Consider the following 21,210-nt stretch of genomic DNA (forward strand, 5'->3'; position numbering starts at 1 on the left):
AAAACTGGTGGTGGTAGAAGTAGTAGTGGTGGTAGTAGGGGATTTTTTTTGTGCGTGGGAATGCAGAGCTTACCCGGCAGCACTGAAAAAGACATCAGAGGCACTAATAAAACAAACTAGAGACCCTGTGACGGCAGACACACCCACCTGCCTGCCCTGCCGGGGAGGTCATAGTATCACAGAATGGTTTGGGTTGGAAGGGACCTTTAGAGGTCATCTAGTCCAACCCCTCTGCAGTGATCAGGGACATCTTTAACTAGATCTGGTTGTTCAGAGTCCTGTTCAGCCTGACCTTGAATGTTTCTAGGGTTGGGTCATCTACCACCTCTCTGGGCAACCTGTGCCAGTGCTTCACTGCCCTCATTGTAAAAAATTTTTTCCTGAAGTTCAACCTAAGTCTACCCTCCTTTAGTTTAAAACCATCACCCCTTGTCCTGTCACAACAGGCCTTGCTAAAGAGGCTTCATATAGTCCCCCTTTAAGTACTGGAGGGCTGCAGTGAGGTCTCACCGCAGCCTTCTCCTGTCCAGGCTGAGCAACCCCAACTCTCTCAGCCTTTCTTCTTAGGAGAGGGGCTCCGTCCCTCGGATCATTTTTGTGGCCCTCCTCTGGACCCGCTCCAACAGGTCCATGTCTTTCCTGTGCTGAGGGCTCCAGAGCTGGACGCAGCACTGCAGGTGGGGTCTCAGCAGAGCTGAGTAGAGGGGCAGAATCACCTCCCGCGACCTGCAGGCCACACTTACTTTGATGCAGCCCAGGATATGGCCGGCTTTCCGGGCTGCGAGCGCACATCGTTGGCTCAATGCCGGATCCGACAGCCACTTTTTCAGCCCCCGTTGCTGACAGCGCACAGCACAGCTCGCCCCTCACCTCGCCGCCAGGCCCCTCCGCAGCGGCACCTCGGCCCGCCCCAGGTCACGCTGGGTCCCCCCGCCTCAAGGGGAGCCGCCGCTGCTCGCCGCACCGAGCCGCTTTGAGGAGAAGAGCTCTTTCCTCACTCCTCACCCCCGCCCCGCTTCCCACTGCCCCCCCCCGCCCAGCGGCAGAGCGCGGGGTCTGCGAAACCAAACCCGCCGCTCGTCCCCGTCAAGGGAAGGCAGGGATGGGGGTGTCCCCCCCACAGCGCCCCGCCGCCGCTCCCGCAGCTCCGGGAGTCCCGACCCCGCCGCCCCGGGCACCGGCTGAGCTGGGCGTGGGGGGGCAGAAGTGCTGCGCAGCCCGGCGCGACCCAGCCGGCCGTCACGGCGGGGCAGGCGGGGAGGGGTAGGGGAGGCGGTCGCCTCCGGGCCCCGGCGGGCTGCCCCAGCCGGTGGGCGGCGCCGGGCGGTGAGAGGCAGGGAGCGCCTCGCCCGCCCGCACCGGCTCTATATAGCGGCGGCGCGGCGCGGCGCGGTTCTCGCGGCGGGCAAGATGGCGGCCGCCGGTAGCACGCAGCCCCCGCAGCCGCTGAAGCTGCCGCAGCTGCTGGAGCGGGACCCCTACCTGGCCCCCTTCGAGACGGATTTCCAGCGCAGGTACCGCCCCGGCCCGGCCCGCCCGGCGGCCTAGTCCTGCGCCGCGGGGAGGGGAGCGCCGCCACGGCAGGGCGAGGGGCGGCGGACGGGGGGCGACCGCCTGCCTCTGCGGACGCCGGGGCGGGCGGGGGGAGCGGCGAGGCGGGCAGTGTCCCCTCCCCTCCTCGTCGCGGCGAGGGCTGTCCCTCAGCCAGCACTGGGGCGGCTCCGGCGGGGGGACGGACCCGGAGCCGAGGTTTGGCGCCGGCCCTTCCGACGGCGGCGTCTCCAGCGCGTGCGGAGCCGCCGCCGAGGCCCGGCAGGGCCTCCTGGGCCGGGCACGGCACGCTGCGGCGCCGCGGTAGGCCTCCGCCGCGGGCCGCTCCGCCGGCGCCGCTAGCACTGTGGGAGCCCAGCCCGGCCCCGCAGCCTCTCCGGTGCTTTGGCCGCCCTCCCTGGACCGCCCTAAAGCAGTATCGCCGGGCTGGGGGTCTGGCTCACGGCGAGGCCGGCCCGCGGGGCGCAGGCAGGCAGTGCCGCGGGGGGAGGCGCCAGGGGCGGCTGTGAGGGCGGTTGGCCGGCCTGCTGTCATTAATAAAACCAGTTTTCAGCCCGGCTGGGGTAACCTGTGAATAAACTGCTCCTGAATCTTTCTTTTTGGAGGGTTTTCATTTAGGTGCATTTTTGGAGAGATCCCTGAATCCCCAGCTCAGCTGTTCGTCATACTTAAGGCAGGCTCCATTACTTTATAATTTTTAGGTTGGTTACAGGTTGCCGGCCTGAGCATCGCTTTCCATTTTTTGTGCCTCTCGCTGGGAGGTGTGACGCCAGCCTGATGTCACATCAGCCGTGACCCCGGCACCCGGAGGGGCGGCAGGCCGGGCGAGAGTCTGCTGGCAGCGGCTCAGGCAGAGGCGACCTGTGTCCTGCAGAGCCGAACTGCCGGCCTTGAGAGGCTGCTAAAACCTCATTTGCTGGTTGGAAACAGGAACTGGTGGGGTTTTATGGTGCAACTTTATATGTTGCATTTCACTAGCAGTCCTCTGATAATCAAACTTGTAGTACTGACCAATTCCCTATGACCCAGAAGTCTGGGAAAGTCTATGTATGTGGGAGGGAAGTAAGAGGGAATTTGATTTTTTTTTTTAAGTGTATTTGAGGTTTTTTCTTTACTATATTATATATGGCGCTTTTGGCTTAGTGTTTCCAGTTGTTCTGTTGGATTCTGGCAGAGAATAGTGGTGAGGCTAGATCTTGTAAAATGGGATTAAAGATTGAGTAAAATACTAGGCTGATTTACAGAGCACTTTCTCAAACTGTAATCCCTTAATGATAGAATAACTGAGTGTTTTAAACAGTGATTCCTGGCAAGCTTCTGGTAATGCATGCAGTGCTGTAAAACACCCAATTCTTCCAGTGGGCTGCAACGGTGTAGGAAGTAATAAGTGGGTGGATCTGGCTCTTAATAAAACTATTCATTAAAGCTTTTGGTCTTCCCAAATGTGTCTGCTGTCTAAATGGGCACATTGTGGATGATGGTGTTTGTATTTCTGAGGATAGTACAGCTACGTTGAACACGGTTTTCAAAACTTTTGTGTACTTCCCAGGTTCATCCATCTCAAGCACAGAACTTGATGATCCTGATTGTATCTTGTCTGTTCCTGGCTTCTGAGCCTCAGACTGGTTACAACCTACAATTACTGTGGAAACATGTATGCTGTTATTTAGTTTAAAGAGAATAAAGGAAACTTTTGTGACAACCTGTGATGAATTGAATGTCTTATTCCAAGCCTGTCCTGTGAATGGTAGCGAGTGCCAAGGAGGAACAGTGTAAACACAGGGAAATGCCTGTTGATGTCTCCGTGCAGTGCTCATCCCAGCTTCCATGAATTGTGATTAAGTCTGTATTTAATAGCTCCAGGTGTGTTTTTATCTAGAGCTCTTGCATCAAGAGTGCCCAGGAGAAAGGAGTTTTGTGGTGTAATTGCTGTTTGTGTGATGAACGAGTTCTCTGGGGTTTTTTGAGCTGCCAGTATGTGGATTTTTTTACTTTTCTCCAATTCTTTTACTGGAAGAGGTGGTGAACAGCCCTGCAGAGCTCTGTTCACTGTGTCCCTGAAATCCTGAGCAGTGTGCAGTTATATGATCTTTGTTCCAGGCTGAAGCATCCTGGTATGCTTAACTGGTCGTTGTTTGAAGGGGCTTCATGTGTCTGATTCTTTGCTGTGTGTTTTGTGTCTTTCCTGGCCCCTTTTGAGATGGGAGTTAGAACTGGAAACAGTCCCTGAACTGAATACTGCATGGATTAATACAGGTACATAATGATATGAGACTTGCATAACAAATCCTTGAAAAGTGTAAAGCAAAATAAACCTGGCAAGCTGCCTAGAAGCAGAAATGTATTTAAATGTGTTTACCTTTGAAGTTCCAAGCATACAGACAAAGTGAAGATGTACATATTAATCTTAAATCCTGCTGGCAGTAAATTCTTATGCATCTAGAAAGGCAGCAGTTATTTTAGATGGTGACTTAAATGTTGATCATGCATTTGTGAGGCATCTCATTAAGTAGCCCGGTGGAGCAGATGTATCCTACATACGGTGTAGGAAAGGCTGTGATGAAGCAACCAGGAATATGTCCTGTTGAGCAAATCTCTGGATTAGGAGTTGATCAGCTGCCAATTGCTTGTCACAGCTGCCTAATAGGTAGGGCAGGAGGACTAATTCTTAATATGTATTTGGTTATTAGCAATTCCTTTACTCTTGTAATGGTTGTAGGAAAACTGGATAGAAACGATACCACCCAACTGCTGAACAAGTAACAACCTGTTCATTATTTCTGCTGATACTACTGGCTGGCTTTCTTTCTCTACCTATGTTCCTGATACCCTAAGCCAGTGGTGTTTTTTGCCACTTGACTAGTTAAAACTACCTGTATCTTTGTTGTTTATCAATTCAGAAGGCTGAGTTATTCTGATAAAGGGGACAGGAGCAGCTGTTCTGCTTGGCACCCCTGTAGCACCAAAAGTGATTTACTTGCTTGGATTAGGAAGCTTTGGGAAGGAACAGAAGTAAAACAGACTTGATCAAATACAATACATATGGGTACTTTTACTGTAGTAGTCTAAATTTCTTCTTAAAGTTTGCAGTGATGTTGACTTTCCTTAATTATTTTGTTTAATATTGAGTACTGATGGGAATTTTGTAGCTTATAGCTATCATACGGTGTATTGCCTAGAGAAATAAAAATTGGATTTTGACAGAGGATTAAGGATGCTTGAGAAACAATGCTTTTGAAATGCTTGTCTGTGGAGATATTTATACTATGCCATGTGCAAAAATCTATAAAAATAGTCCTCCCTTTGTCTTGCTTAGTAACAGCACATTCTTCTGCAGAAGGGAAGGGAAATAAAAAATCCAGGATCTATCCTTGGCAGTGATACCAGCAAGTTGTTGACTCACCCTTTGGGCTTGAGTCTGTCTGCTGTTTTATGCATAGTGCTGTATTAGCGTAGCCAGGTTATTGCTGGTGGAAAATTTTCTCTTTATGCATGACTGTTGTAGGAGGTGCAGTTAACTTGGTTATGATGGTTTATTCTCACACTCAAAGCAGGGCCACTTCTGGTGTTGGATTGGGTTGCTCAGGACCTTGTTGGATTGCATTAACTCTCTGAGGATGCCTCTTGGGCAGCCTTTCCCAGTGTTTGGCTACCCTCATTGTGAAAATTTTTCTTAATGATGTAACTTCCCTTGCTGCAAGTTTGTCCATTGCCTCTTGTCCTTTTTTCCTGTGTACCTCAGAATAGAGCCCTGCTCATTCTTTGCTCCAGGCATTTCCCTGCCTACCTGTCCCTTTAGATAGCTTGAAGCTGTACGTGGATATTAGCAACCCATGCATCTCCAAATTAGCTTTTACATGTCTAGTCTGAAGAAACCCATCTCTCTCAGGCTCTATCTGTGTGCCATAGGGAATGGAAGGCAGACCAGGAACAAGAAGCTAGCTTGCTACAGAAGCCTTAGCTTGTCCTTGCTCACTTGTGCCTTGAGCAGGTGTAGGCCTATCTTGGTGAGTTGTTCATGTCTACCTTTCCTACCCTGTGCTGTGTCCCTTCACTCCCAGGAGGGTGACCATGTCTGCACGGCAGCATGCCTAATATCGATGTCTTTGCACATTCTTTTATTTTTCCTTTATTTTTTTGGAGGGGGATATTGAAGGATAGGCAGCTTTACGTACATCAGCCTGGATTCTACAGTATAACTACACTGATTTCTTTGAGAATTGCCAGATTCATGATGAAACAAAACAAGATGTTGCCTCAAGTTCTGACAAGTTTCCTTTTGCTTTTAAGGACTGTCTTATTTAACTTTTCAAAGTATAACTTCCTGCTTTAGACACCTGACTTTTTTCCTTTTTTAACAAAGCCTTGAGAAGCACTGAAGGGATACTTTGGGAGCAAAGTGCTTCTCTGAAGGGATGCCTGAAATGTGATGCTAGGACCTAGTTAAGTCCTAAGCATGGAGTATGGACTATCATAGTTAAATGAGTGAGAGTAGAAGAGTAAAAGGGAAAGATTTGTGGTCATATTCCTTCTTCACCTCTTTGTCATCCATGGGCATGTTGTTGCAAACGAGAAGAATAGAAATATGTAATTTTTCCTTCTTTTGAATGCCTGAATTTGACCCTGACTTGGGCAGATGTATTTTCTTTGGGGAAGGGGGCAATCTTTTCAGTGTATATTTAGTGAACCATTCAGCCTTGAGCCAAACCACATGCTGTTTGGAGCTTGAAACAAGAATCTACTTAAAAAAAGCAATCAACAACAACAAAAAACCAACCAAACAAAAAAACACCCACCACCAAAATAAAACCCCCCAAACTCAAGTGATAGTGTTTGCATAGGGTATCACTATGCTACATTGTTTGACCATCTGTGTTGTTTCCCACAGGTATTTTGTTAACTCCCAAGTGCTATTTAGGCTAACAACTTAGTATAATTTAGTATGTATTTTTAGTCTTTTACCTTTTAGAACATATTTGGTTCAATTAAAATAATTAATGCCTGTGGTATATTTACATTTTCTGGAGTTAGACTGGTGTTAAAGTGCTGCCCATTATAATTTTCTACTATAACACTGTGCATGGCTTATTATATTTTACCAGACTCTGCAACTGCCTTTAATCTGCTTACTATGTAGTCCTCAGTCAATGTGTTTTTTGAATAGCTCAATTTATAGAGTAAATAAGTAAAAATGTGCTAGTGCATAGCTTTAGTGTTTATCTTGATGAAAGCATCAAACAGGACGTGCATTTGTTCAGCCAGACAAAATACTGGCTATAGCACTTGGTCATAGGTATGGGTTGAGAGAGAGAGGGTCCCATTTCTTCTGAAGTGTTTGAGTGATGGGTAACTTCTGTTGAGAATGAAGAGGTGTTGAATTGGGTTTGATAGGACTGAGTAGGAAGGCAGCTGTTGAGATCTAGTGAGTTTGGGAATGGAAGTTGAAGAGTGACCCAGCAGGCTAGTTTTAGATTATGATGGGGAGGTGGGAAAGGCTGGAGTAAGATCTGTCACAGACTTAACACAACTACTATGTATCATCTATGTAGGGAGCCATGATGCTAACTCAAACTGGATTTTCTTTTCTGCTTCATCTCATACAGGCTGCTGCATTGGCTGTGCAAAACTAGATGTTCATGAGAAACAATGTCATATGTTGCTGTATTTTTCTTATTCTTTTTAGTGGCATCCTGTAAGTTCAGTTAACTTCTGCTAAACAACTCAGAATGATTCTAGACCCCTATAGAAATCAATATCTGTCAGTTTAATGGAATACGTGCTTCTGCATTATGGTAGTCTTTAGAATGCTCTTGTGCATTAGGATTACTAACCCTGACAAGCATAGCTGACTGCATCACTGATGACCTTAATTTTTATGTCTGAGGAAGCAGTGACATAGACTAATTTCACCTAGTATATGCATATCTGGTCATAGTCCTCTTCAAAAGATTCAAGTTGGCAGTTGTCTTAATAGCTTCTAGTGTTACAAAAAGGCAGGGAGTATTAAGATGGAGGTATTGCATTTTGTTAGCAAGGCAGTTGCTTCTATATATGAAGTAAAACTGAATACTCTGAAAAACTGAGTGGAGGCCCCCTCAGCTCTGTTACGTAGTATTAGCATGTCTGAGGATGTTGGATGGGTTCTGAGAATTTGCCCAGAATTTTAAAACAATAGGTTATGTGATCAGGAATTTAGTTACTGTATCATTGTAATAGTGGGGAAAAGCTTTGTCTTGCTTAATACTTTAAATTCAAGTATTAATGCATGTTTCTTTACTACTTCCAAGCTGTAAAGAAGTAATTCTTATTATGGAGGACTGTCTTAAATTGATACCCTATCTCAGGAAGGTGCTTTCCTCCCCTGCTCAATTCCAGTATATTTACACAGTTCTTTCCTCTCTGTCTCTCTGTTACCTTTTATTTACTCCTACAGTGCCTTCTAATCCTAGCTGCTCCTTCATCTTCTGTCTTCCACAAATATAAGCTCCTTTTCACTTGTGCAGTGTCAGAGATTGAAAACTTCTCACTCGTGCTTCAGTTTACTTTGTATTTCTGAAACTTTGCTTCATACGGTTATTCATTAACTTAAAAAGAAAATAATGTCTTAAGGCAATGTGTCAAGTGCAACAAGATCAGGTGTTTGTATTTAATGTTTAAAATATGAGTGTTCCTCTGGAAAAAAAATTATTCTGCAAAAGTTTTTAGCTGTAACGTAGCTTGCCTCTTCCCCAAGTATCTGATGATTTTATTTGACATTCTTATAGCACCTCATGTTAATAAGTGATGATTCCTGATGATGCTGTAAAGAATAGGTGTCCCAGCTGCTTAGAACTACAGTCTCTTTTGCTCCATGTTGCCGTTGGAAGTACATTAGCAATGGATGCTATCTGGATGTTATTTGCAATTAAAATCTAGTGCAGGCCGTTGATCTAATATCTCAGAATAAATGTCTGAAGACCTGTCTAATGACCCAGGTCAACTAGTTCAATTATGTTAATGTGTCTTTAAACTTTTTTGTTAATCTACTTATTTCTAATGCTGAATTTATTTTGACCTAATCTCTTGAGATACTTGAAAAAAAAAAAGCCTTACTGACAGTTTTTCTTAATCATGCAGCTACAATTTTATTGACTGATGTTACTTGAAGGTAGTTGTATCTCTAATGCTTTCTATTTGACACCTTCCTTCCTTTGGTGCTGTTGCTCAGGCACAGTATACTTACGGTTCAGACATGTCCTTGCTCTTCTGGTGTTCTGTGCTGCTGGACTTTGTGCTAGCATGTGTGCCATTTTGCTTGGCATTAGAGAGAAAATAAGTTGCCAGAACTCTGTGCCCCACTGTTGAGGGTGGACCTGCTTTCCCTGAAACAGGAGTGCCACTGATAGAAGGTTATGCTAAGTTCAAAAAAACTTAGCCTAGATGGGCAAAAGGAATGGAGCGTTGCTCAGTTACACACAAAATTACCTTTTAAGTGCTTAGTTCATGGAATAGAAAATGTGAGTTTTGGCTCCTATGTGAACTAGTCTTGCATTCACTGAGTGATTTGTCTCCATTTGTGTGTTCCACAGGCCTCAAAGTGAGGTTGTGATCTGGGTCCTCCCACTTCCAAGTGACACGGGCATGAGGAACCAAAGTAAGAATGGAGTCCTCTGTGGTAGGAGTAGGGAAACAGAGTAACCCTGCTGAAGTAATACTTCAGGAGAGTGTGGACTTGAAATGTATTAGTATTCTTTAATTCTTCCCACTTCAAACCAAAATAAACACCACTTTTTTTGGTGAAGATAAGGCTTATAGGGATATATAGGAATACAAGCCAACATACACAAACAAACTTAAGTGATCTTGAAGGGCAGTTAAATACCACAGCACAGGTGTGCAACTGGAAGAGGCGCCTATTTCTGGGCAATGTTTAGGGTCTGATCTTCATTTGCACTTATCTTTTTTTGGGAGAGGGAGCTGATAAAGAAGGCTCTTTAGGGGACACTGTACTGGGATAAGTGGAAAATAAACTTTTAGTGCTGATCACAAATGGATGTAGGTAGTTTATTACAGTTAGTGTGTGGATTTTTTTTGACAAAATAATGCATTATATAGTTGTTTAAGCAAGTCCCTCTGTGCCAACTGTCTGTGTGAGGCCAGACTTCTGTTTTGAGGGCACTCTGGTTTTCCTAGCGCATCACTGATAGGTAGGCTACCTGCATGTGCAGGATGTGCACCTGTCAGGCATTTCTGAGGGTCACATGTGAATGTGATGCCATCATCAGATCTAAGTTTTTTGGCTGTATAAACATTTGATAAGATGCTTTGGAGGAAAGGCAGGAGGGCCAGGGGATATTGTCCTAAAGACTCCTATTAAAATCATGCTGTGTTACTGTGTATTTTAAATGAAAACATGCTGCACTACCACAACTGTTTGGAAACTGGCCATCTAGAATGAATTCATTGCATAAACATAGGAGTCAGCAGCTCATTTTAGCAGCTTTAGGGGGTATCCTGATGGTACTGTATCTGCTACTGCAGGAAAAAAATATAGAAGTTTAATAAACTCTGTATGTGCCAGGCTTAAGCAGATACCTTGGGTATTTTAGGGTGTCTAAAATGCCCTTGGACATCCCTGTTTATGCAAGCAAATCTTAATGTTAACATCATTGTTTGATACTGTCGTGACTACAGATTTGTGGATATGGCCAACTACACCAAATAGTTGGAAATATGATCTGTTACACAGCTTTAGTTAGCAATTTAAGATTTATTATTATTTTTGAGGTGGATCACGGTATGAGATTGTATAATTCTTAACAGCATCAGCCAATTTAAAACAACAATTTGATGGAATTTTTTACAAACAACGTAACGACTTAGTTAAAAATTCGAGAATGTCAAGGTTCATTCTGTTACATAGAAACGCACAAAGGAAAATTCAGTTGTGTTCAAGTTACAATTATTCACAGATGGATTATGGATGCAGGGGATAAGGAGGACCCTCCTGTTGAGCCATGAGGTTCAGAATAGACCCCCTTGCTTTCTAAACTCCTTTCAGAGAGAAGTCAAGGTGTGGCTAGGTCTAATTTTAGTCTCAGACTTGGTCAACAGTTTATGTGAATAGGGATAATATATGTAGTCAAATTGCACACACACGCACCCTGAGGTTAACCTGTAAATAAAATTTCCCTCTTCATGAGTTTCATGAATTACTTTTTTTGTGTTGGCATTCATCAGCGCAGGGCCAGTGACCCTTGCAAAATCAGCCCCTTGAATCCTTGTGAAATCTACCCTGAGAGGCATCCCAGCCCAGGGGGAGATAACAGGGTCATGCAGCCTGCTGCGGTCCTGGAGAGCTCCAAAGGTCTCCCTCTTGGATTGCTGGTTATAGGATTGAGAAGATTGGCTTTGGTCAATATTTTACTTCTGGCCACAATTCTGGTACACAAATCAGGGAGCAGATGGCCCAGGTGTGGACAGATTGCTGGGTGCCCAGTTTATGACCAAGATAACACAGTGGGATCTCAGAGTGGCCCCAGGGGCTGCACCACCACAGATACCTATTGTGGTAGATATCCACAGTATAAACGTTCCTGGTTTGACAGGGATTGACATAAGCTGTAAGTTAATGCTTTCCATTCTAAGACTTACCAAGCTCACTTTGAAATTATGAATCTTTGCTTACTTTCAGCAAGATTTAATTTGTCCTGCATAAAAGTTCTTCCTGCCAAATGCCACTGCTCTAAGAAACTGTTAAAGTTTAATAGAAATGTGAAGTGTTGCGTACTGCTTTGGTCTGCCAGCTTTTTTGAGAAAATTTAGGTAGGATGCAGGTTGTAAATACTTGCACAATAGCTTTGTACTTTTACACGAACAGTAGCAACGACTCCACACAGAAGCATTTGTGAAATACAGGAGCTGGTGCAGGGGTTTGCTAGAGGTTAGAGCTAAAATCCCCATTTTTTGAGAAGAAATTAGAGAGAACCACTGAACGTATCACATTTATATGTGAAGTTGAGAGCTTAAGGCAAATACTATTTGTCAGTTCTCAAATTCTCAGTTTGTATTTTGGTTGGACTTGTTATCTGATGTTACCTCCTTTCTGTTCCACCCTTCTGCAATTGCTGTCCTTACCCATCAAAACTCTTAACATCCCTAGGAGAAATATAAGAGAAATGGGGGAAATACCTCATTTTTTCAGCTCTGCTCCCTTCTTTCTTAAAGACTTGCTTTACAACTTCAGTGTCTGTTCAGGTTACAGCTCTTTTATAAGACTGTTAAAGTGATGGAGAACATGGTAAAACAACTGCATGCTGAATGAGGTAGGTGGCTCAAATCTACTGCCTGAACAAGTAAATCCTCTCTCTCAGTTGACATGAACTTCCAAGCTTTAACTTAATCTTTGGAAAGCTCATGGATTATCATATATTTCAAGTTCAATACATGGGTATTCTTTGTACTGAAATATTTGAGTTTTCATGAGTAGATTGTATGAGTCTGGTACTGCCAATGGCGTGGGCTCTGTGAACATGTATGTGAGGTTTTTCCAGTGAAGCATAGTCTATTGGAAAAGGTTTTTCATTTACCTTTCTTTCAAAAGGCATCAGATGTGTTCTGTAAATTTATCTTTCTCCCTTAAAGAGTGATTTAGAAAAACACAGCTAAAAATAACCCCCAGTATAGCAATAACTTTAAATTTTTCATCTTACGAGTAGTGTGGTGACTGTACTATCTTCCCCCTCCAGTCTAGTCTTCAGGAGGCTCAATAGTTGTATCTACTTGCCCCCATTTTTTTCAGTTAGGATTCTACCCTCTTTGCCCCTTGCTTCCTTCTTTGTTCAGCTCTTTGCTACTTTCTTGCCACTGCCTAGCACTTGCTTTGAACAACGGCAGGTACTTGTGGGCTACTGAACTGATTTCGGTATGTAGCACCAGTAGAAAAAAATAATCTTTTCATTGACAAAATCCAAAGGTATGGGAGAGAGACCACACAAAACCATAGCATTTAGGTTAGCTACTTTGGTCTGTATACATTGTCTAAGCAGTTTTTTCCCTTCCTTAAAGAAAGCAAATCAAAATAGGCATTACTGTCTGTTTTGTCAGGCAGTAAGGGAGAAAGCCTAAAGTGATAAAGTGTTTTTAAAAAAAGTGATTAAGGTAGCAGTTTGGTACTGGTGACAGTATCAGAAAGGTGTTTTTTCTCTTTCCTCCTTACCCCCCCACCATAAAAAAAGAAGAAGAAAAAAAAAAGAGCAGAATCCTGAAGCTTTTGAAAGAAGGGCCTATGCTGTGTGGAGATGTTTGCCACTTGATCAACAGGCAGCTGATTCTTAGTTTGTGCAAAATTCAAGGTAGTTAGTTGTACCTTAGCTTAGTGGTATGAAAGCTACCTTTCCCTTTGTTTGCTGTACAGCTTCCTGTATAGCTTTTGGGGAAAATACATAAAAAGATCTTTATTAATTGAACTTTATGTACTTAATGCACAAGTGTATATACACACACAGAGCCTTTTTGGAGGAGTTTCTAGCTAGCATATGGATATATCCAGCCTCCATTTGGGGTTCACAGGCAAGTTTAACTATGGTTTAGGGAATTCATTGACTTAATCTGTGCCATAATTTGATATGAGTTTTCTAACAAGAATGAGTTCTTTAATGCTTAATTTTTTAAACACCTGAAAGGTTATTTAAAAATATTGTTTCTTTTAATCCTGTTTACAGTTGGAAAGTATTTAGTAAAAAAATCAGGCTCATAACAGTCTTCTTAAAAAAAGCAGCGAACAGATTTTAATAGTAATGCCAGTGCAGTGTAATTTGAATGTGATTATAGTGATTAGTTCTTTCAGACAGAAAATTATAAATAACGCTTGTTAGTATTTAGATTTATTTGCCAAACGTCTTTGGATTTTCTTTGTATCATCAAAAAATTCTGGACTGGAAAACTTTTTCTAGCTACTTCTTACTCGTTTTCCTAAAATAAATGTGTGAGCTCATAAATCTGATTATTTGTTACTTCACTTAAACACTGTAAATTAATGTGACTAAAACCACCTCAAACCTGAAGACTACCCCTTATTCTCCCTCCCCTGCCCTCAGTTTTAGATGCCCCGTAATTTTGATGGTAGGCATATGTAGAACTTTCCTCGGATGTTCAGGGTACTAATTCTATTAGCTGACATGATGAATTTTTTTTTTTGAGAAAAGGGCCTTGGATTATAATGTCAGTGTATAAAAGTGTAATGTATGAAATGTGTATTTTTCATGTTGTTAAGGTAGACCATGGATAAAAAGCTAAGTTTGCAGAAGTAGGGCAAGACTGGGTGAGGTTAGAGATGTTAATTATCAGACTCAATCTATAGAGTGATAATGACAGGTACTGATGTCATATGGGGCAATTTAGCTGTGTTACTTGTATAGACTTCCACTCCTCTATCCCCAGAATTTGCTGTAAAGTGAATGCTGATTCAGTAGTATGAGCTCTCCCTGATTTTAAGATGGTTTCCACCACCCCTGCCCCCAGGCAGTTCTGAGCATGTTCTGGGGCTGAAGATGGCACATAAGCTGGTTTCAAATTCACTTTGTCCTTGCAGACTGGCACAGGGCGCTTCAGCTGGTTCCTATGCAGTGGGTGGCTACTGATGCTAAAGGTCAGACTTCTCAAGCTCAAAGTATAAGGCCCAATGGAGCAGATAGGAGGGCCTGTTCAATGTCACTAGCTCCTCAAATAAGTTTTCTCCAAGGCTCCCAGTACAGTGTGTTTCAACAGGTTTTGTGCATGTATTGTTTAAACCTAAACTGCTTATCTTAACTTTATTATTTATTTAATTATTTTTTATTTTAATTATTTATTAATTAATCTTTAATTGGATAATGAAAGTACAAGTTCCTTGACGCTGGTAAAGTTCAGAAGGCTCAGAACAGCAGCAAAAGGCTCTCTCTATGAATCTGATTGCTTTCCTCAGAAGAAAAAGTGTAGTTTTGAACGGTCTGCCACTGTTTTCGGTGAACTGATACCAGCATGAAAAAGTAGTGTACATAGTACAGAAGTTAACGTAGTCCTTAACGCCTTTAAGTACTAGACGGTGTCTGTAGGTTCCACAGTTGGTACAATTAAGAAGAGTGTATGGAGATATATGTATTTCAGCTACAACTTGTAAATTTTGGGAGTGATGTGAAAAGCTTTATTAAAAGATTAGGTACCTAAGTAGACCTAATGATTATTATCACTTGAAAATTTAGCAAATTTGGACCTAAATAGTGCATGGATGTAAACTATTTTAGCATAGCCAGTAAAACAGGAACGTTGTTACTCCACAATAAAAATGACTGGATGGAAATATCGTTGCCTTCTGAATAGGATCTCTTTTGGACCATGAAGTTATAGACTGAGTGTTGTAAGATGACAAGTAGTGTCTTTGAGGGTGACTATCATCCACTGTGTATTCTGGCCAAGTTATTTAGTTTTTTTGCTTAATAGTAAATAGTAGAAACAATGACATAAACAAAACCCTCACTTTCTTTAACACCAGAAGGAAAAATTTCGTCTGAGCTGTGGGCCTTTGAATTGCAGGAAAAGAAGTAAGGCATCATCATAGATTATGTATTGTCATCAAAGTAGTCTTCAGACTGAGCTTTCAGTAACAGTCATGGTTGACTTTGAGCTCTTTCCAACTTAAAATTGAGGTAGCTGTAAGTGGCAATTATGTGCATTAAGTGTCACTGTAGAACACTTTGACCATAATGACTTCTGATAGAAACATCTCCAAGGCCCTACAGAGGTGGGAAATGCCAAGTCTGTCAAGATCTGATTCTTTTCCAGATAACCCTCTGAACAGCTTGTTCGCCCTTACATAGTGGGGATCAGTGTAGTTTGCTGCAAATCCAGAACCTGTCAGTTAATGGTATTCAATTAATAACAGTGTTCTCTCAAAAACGGTTAGTCAGTTCTGAGGTGTAGGTTGGATAAATTATTATGTTAGTTGGCAGGGAAACAAAAAAGGGAGGTGTAGAAGTAGAAAGTCCACAGAAAGTATGAAGTGTCCACAGAAAGACATTGTCAGTATAGCATAAAATATTGGAGACGTAATTGTACAGTGAATACAGTTCATAGGTGCAAGAGCATGCTTCTAATAATACAGATTTTTGCTGGTGCCCACTCCAACCCCAACAAAACTTGTAGTGATTAATTCCTTGGTCTAATGGCATCTGCACTAGGGACTCTTACAGCAAAAAGGATATTGCTCACCAGTAGCATTTGCTAATATATTAACAAGCACTTCTAATGTAAACCTGGTTTTAGAACAATAGTCTTCATATTTTGAAAGGTCAGAGACAGCTTCTAGGTGCACTTGTGTAAGTCCTTCAGTCAGTCACAAGCAGCATCTAAAGTACAAATTTTGGCACCACACTTGTGCAGCTTGTGGACTTTACTAAGAGGAAACAGATTAGACTTCTGGTATTTGGCTCTAGTGGTTACTGTGGGTCATCGATTTCAAAGGCTGCTCTTGGTATTGTTGACTCTTGTCAGCAGTGTACTTATGTAGTTGGCTGTTTAAGTAATGGTAAAAATGCCACAGATTTCTTCACAGAGAGGTTTTCTTTAAATGCTCATTTTAATGAAGTTGTCTAATACAAGCAACAACATTTAGTCTGTGTAAAGGAAAGCAATGGGACAGTAGTAAACTGTGATATTGTATTTCTTGACATTTTCCAAATTTCATCTGTCCAGTCCTTGCTTGTTCAAAACAGATGTGTTGAGAAAGTCAATATTCTTTGTATTGTTCCCTTATTCTAAGTTTTGCTTGGTCATCTTTCCTACGCTCTGTGGGTTGTCTGCCAGGAACTGTAAGAAATCCAGGGATTTGTCAGAGGGGAGAAGGCTTTCAGACTCTGAAACCTTTTCTGACAATCATTCTGTCAGTATTACTCCGTGATAGGTGTCAGACTGTAATAGAATACTGTTACAGTATTTAATGGAAACACAATACATATTGTTGAGTTGAATGGGTATGTTTTAGCCTTTGGTGTTCCATAAATCAAGCAGCATAGCGATGACGAGTAGTTGAGAAGAAGCAGGAGAATAAAGACCAGAAGTTGCTTGTGCTGTGTTTTGGTGTTTGTGGGGATTTTTTTGTAGCATCACTCCTGGTACCTCCAGTGAGCGCTGTTAGTTGGAGCAGGATGGTAAGAAAAAATTTGATCAGAGAAACAATGGTATAAAACCTTAAAATTACTAAATCAGCGTGTTTATCACTTTCTTGGAGGGGCTGAAAGCTGGCATTTGTGAAAGGTTACATCATGTGAAAGCGTAAGTGATGATCACGAGGAAAAATAAGGATAAGGTAACTTTGAGGGACCAACAGTCCTTGTGGTGAAGAAACTGTGTAACAGAAATGTAGGAATAAACAGTAATTTGTGGATGACTTTTTAATGTGTTTCCTACTTTGTACTGGTGTATCTCAGTAAAATTTTTCAGACATGTGGGTGTTTTTATTTACTTTAAACCAGAAAGGGATTTTTGTGGAGGTATGGGGTTTGTGTTTTTTTAATATCTGTCTGTAGTGGATTAGCTTCCTGAATCTGTTTTGCTAAAGTTCTTGATTCTCAAATATCAGTGCAAAGAGAGCACTCAATCCCCTGCAGCTTATAAATAACTTCTCAGGCTTTCTAAAGCTTTGTGCAGAATAGACAGACCAAGACTGAGATTTCATGGAGAAGATAGGAGGGAAGTGAAAAACAGTACTCTGGCTCTGTGTGCTTCATCAAGGTGGTATTCCTGCTGTGATTTGCTTTCCCCTAAAGAATAGGTGTTGTAGAAACCTCAAAATTTGGCAGGGTATGAGCTTTCACCTAGTCGTATAAAAATCTAATAGTCTCTAAGATGTAAACAGACATCTAGAAAACAGTAGAGATGGCACTAGTGTTGTACATGTATTTTGGAAATGAATGCATTGTTTGTTAGGTTAGAAGCTTTGGCTTAAGATTTTAATTTCTTCTGTGATTTCTGTTGATAGTCTTTCAGCTGATCCACTTGTAAACTATGAAAGAAACTATAAGGAAATTGAAGTGAAGAGAAAGTTGTGGTCTTGACAGATGAACTCAGGAAAGTTCCTTTCGTGATATGGAATAAAGTGGAAGGTGTAACTGGGGGATGTGTAGTTGCTTCTGTTCATGCAATATAAGACAGTATGGACTATGAGGAGCAGAAATAAAATGAAGCTTTGAGGGCTTAAATAGCTCTAAATAAGTGTCTGTAACTTAGCTGCTTACTGTGTGTTTGCCAGGCTGTGCAAGGTGTGCTTCCTGCTGTCCCTCAGCACATCTAAAGAACTTGCTAGTTGGTGGGAAAACTGTGCTTTGTTCTAGTGCTTCTTGATTTGTGTGCTTTGTGCTATATAAGTACAATGGCTTTAATTGGCTTTATTGTTGCTTCCTCTATTTTTTGCTTCAGATATTATGAAATTTTAATTCAGGGGTTTTACAAAGATAGGTCTTCTCTAATACAGATACATGTATGACCTTTTTTAAATGGCAGATGTATACAATTTTAAGACTGGTTAATAAATATATCCCTGGCAAACAGGCTGGTCTGTTGCAGTGTAGGATGTTCAATTTTTAAGTCAAAAGTTTTGAAACTTTCATTGACTTGGAAGCCTGGATAGATGGTGGCTTATTTAGGATGAAATGTTAGGATACTGTTGCATATACTACTATAAGATTCTAATATACTTTGCTTCTTCTACCTTTCATAATCCAGCCAAAGCAAATTTTGGCAGAAGCTAGTGGGATTTCATACACACACAGTGCCTACTGTAATATAGATTTCAATTCTAGTCTTGTCAAATAACTTTATTTTGCAACTTTCTAAAAACTTAATTGCCTCAACAAAAAGAAAATGAAAAAGGGTGGGTGGGGTGAGCACCAAGGCAAACTTGGGAGTGGAGGGAAAGGGAAATAGGGAATGAAGATTTATAGACCACCTCTAGAGGTTGTGATAAAACCTTGGGTTACATCGCTTTCCTGAAAGTGTCAGACTTTGCTGTGTTCTGTTTTCCAGCTATGAAGAGGAAGCCTGTGGTGTGGGGGTTGTTTGTGGGTAGGTCTTTTAATAGTAGGGTGGTTGTAAGATGACTGGAGCAAAACAGGTTGTAATTGCAACCTTTGTTATTTTTCATGATGGTTATTGCAGTGACATGGTAATTGCAGATCACACAAAATCTGAATAACTTGTAGAATATTGCTTTTGCTGGCTCATCCCTTTGTGCTCTGCTGTGATAGCTGATGAGAGAGCTGGTCAAATGTGAGGAGCTTAAATAATTGCATCACTGAATCGCGTGTGTATGTAAGATGACTATCAACACTCAGGTAGAATAACAGTGTATTACAGTGACTCTTTGCTGATTCTTACTGTTCTGATATCCTGACTAGGTATCACTAAGAATTTTTTTATTAGTAGGTGGGATCACGTAAATACTTTTTGTTAAATTCCTGGAAATACAGGTAACTGTCAAATCTTAAAAGAATAGTTTCTGCATTATTCATGGTGCATTTTGTATTGGATATGACCATGTCAGTACTCCAGTGAATGCCATATATTATGGGAAATGTTTATGAAAACCCATATGTGTCATGGGTGTGCAAACCAGAACTTCATAGTGTTTAGGGACTTTGGGGTTCTGAGGCTGACAAATCTTTCATTTGTGAAGTGCAGCACTTGGTTAGCTTACAAGGTACTGGAAGGAAATTCCTTCTAGAGTATTAATTACAAAGAAAGAAGATGATTTTAGAAAGATGGAAATTATAACTAAAGATGTATATAATTGGTAGTAATGTAGAACTGATTTTCTTTTTGCATGGTTCCTGTAACCTGTAATGTCTATGGTGTATCTGGGTTGTATCTTCAAGCAAACTTGCAGAACAAAAGTATTTCTGGAGCAAAATGTATCCTACCATTGCTGATTGTGTATCGCTGCTATAACTCAATGTGCCAGCGTTACTAAAATACCTTAATTGGAGCACGCTGCATACTACTGAAACTTAGTTTTCATCAGTGGCGTGAGGGGTAACAGAGTAGAGGATATTGTCTGTTTGTATGGAGCTGGTGGAATGGGACTATACAGATCACAAATAATGAAGATTACAAATGCAAGCTGAAATGACAAGTGATAATATAATATGGCAGCACTTGTTCTTCAGTCTTCAAAATTATTTAGGAAGTGTGATGAGTTTGGCTATTCAACTGTGTCCAAAGTATGCTATTCATGGATTTGGTTTGGGGGGAGGGCGCGGGGAGAACTGTTTTGTGACCTTTTCAGGGGATGGGTTTTTGTGTTTTGACTTTTTCCCCTCTTTTTTTCTCTCTGAAGTTCTCTGTGAACTGTCCAAGCAGTGAGGATTTTCTGGACTCTTGTAGTCAGCAAACTTTGAGATTCACTGATTGGTCTTCAGAACAGCTGTCCTGAGTGCAAGTTAAACTTCTAGTTTTATTTTTGTTTCTGGGAGAACAAACAAAAAAGGATATTAATTATTAACTTAAATCTGGGATAGTTTCTGTTGCTTTCACCCCTTTCCCCTTAAAAAAAACCACCAAACCCCCCCACTTTGGTAACTAGTTGCTATTCAGAATTTATTCTTAAAACAAATATGGAGGTTGCCTGATGCTGAAATTTGGTCAAGAAAGAGCTAGTTGAACAGCAATGGGACAATATTTAGTTTTAAAGTGTAGGCCTTGCGGTCTGTTTTAGTAAAAAGTTGCCATATGTCATGTTCACTGCCACTCATGTTAATAGGCATCTGTCTCTGCTAAAATATTTATATTGAAACTGCTTACATGTTTTGCCTGGTAACTTAATATGTAAATAATGAGTTAAAGAACAGCTTTTTCCTTCATGTTACCTTAAACTTTTAACAGAATGTATTTCATTTAATTTTCATGTTTTTTTATCTTGGTTATATGTGAACTGTTTGAAATGCTAGATGCATAAAATTATATCATGGACACATGTCCTTGTTTTGAGAACTATATGGAGGAAAAGCAACCCTGTGGCAGAGTTCAAAGCCTGGCTTTGCTCCAAACTGAGGTGAAGAGGATGGGGAGGGTTGTGGGCAAAGAACAGATCAGGTCCTGGCTGCAGGCCCCTGCTTGGTGCTTGCCCCCGAGCTTGGAAGAACCAGGAGCCTCTGCTGCAGACGCGTGGAATGGCAGAGCTGGGGAAGCCAGCTCTGTTGACTAGGTCCTGTATGCTGTTAAAGGGTCTTAATAGAATGGTGTCATATAATATATGGAAGTTGAAATCCGTATTAGCTATGTCGGAGTATAAATGTGAGTCATCCAAAATTCAAGCATTACATAAGTGCAGTGCAGTTCTAACAACTCTTTAACACTACAAAAAAAGATGAATAACCAGTTTCAGCTCTTTAATGTTTTCCAGATCAGTTTTTGTTCATATTGTTCATTACTTAACTGATATGCCTTCAAAAATTTGTGTTTATCATGGATTTTTCTTAGTAAGCAATCTGAAAGTTTATACTTAATTAGGAATAATTGGTAATCTTATGTTTCCCTCAAGAAGTCATCTGGCAAGTCAAAAACTTGTTTTATTCAGCCATATATCCAATGCATATGAGGGGAAAAAAAAGAATGTATGCTTAGTTTAGACCTGAGACTTACTCATTGTTC

At 41.7% G+C, this 21,210-nt stretch overlaps 1 protein-coding gene across 3 annotated transcripts in view; it reads left to right on the plus strand.

Moving 5' to 3' along the window:
• Positions 1-1,303: 1,303 nt before the first annotated feature.
• Positions 1,304-21,210, plus strand: part of GBE1 (1,4-alpha-glucan branching enzyme 1) — a 176,328-nt gene continuing 156,421 nt past the window's right edge. The window contains exon 1 of one of the 3 annotated variants that reach the window (XM_064469651.1): positions 1,304-1,514. In XM_064469651.1, coding sequence (XP_064325721.1) covers positions 1,411-1,514 — 104 coding nt within the window. In that variant the 5' untranslated portion in view covers positions 1,304-1,410. The remainder of the gene's footprint in view (positions 1,515-21,210) is intronic. The other 2 variants (XM_064469659.1, XM_064469668.1) reach the window with 2 other exon arrangements.

The sequence above is a fragment of the Phalacrocorax carbo genome, chromosome 1 (assembly GCF_963921805.1).
Source record: "Phalacrocorax carbo chromosome 1, bPhaCar2.1, whole genome shotgun sequence".
Taxonomy (NCBI): Eukaryota; Metazoa; Chordata; class Aves; order Suliformes; family Phalacrocoracidae; genus Phalacrocorax; species Phalacrocorax carbo.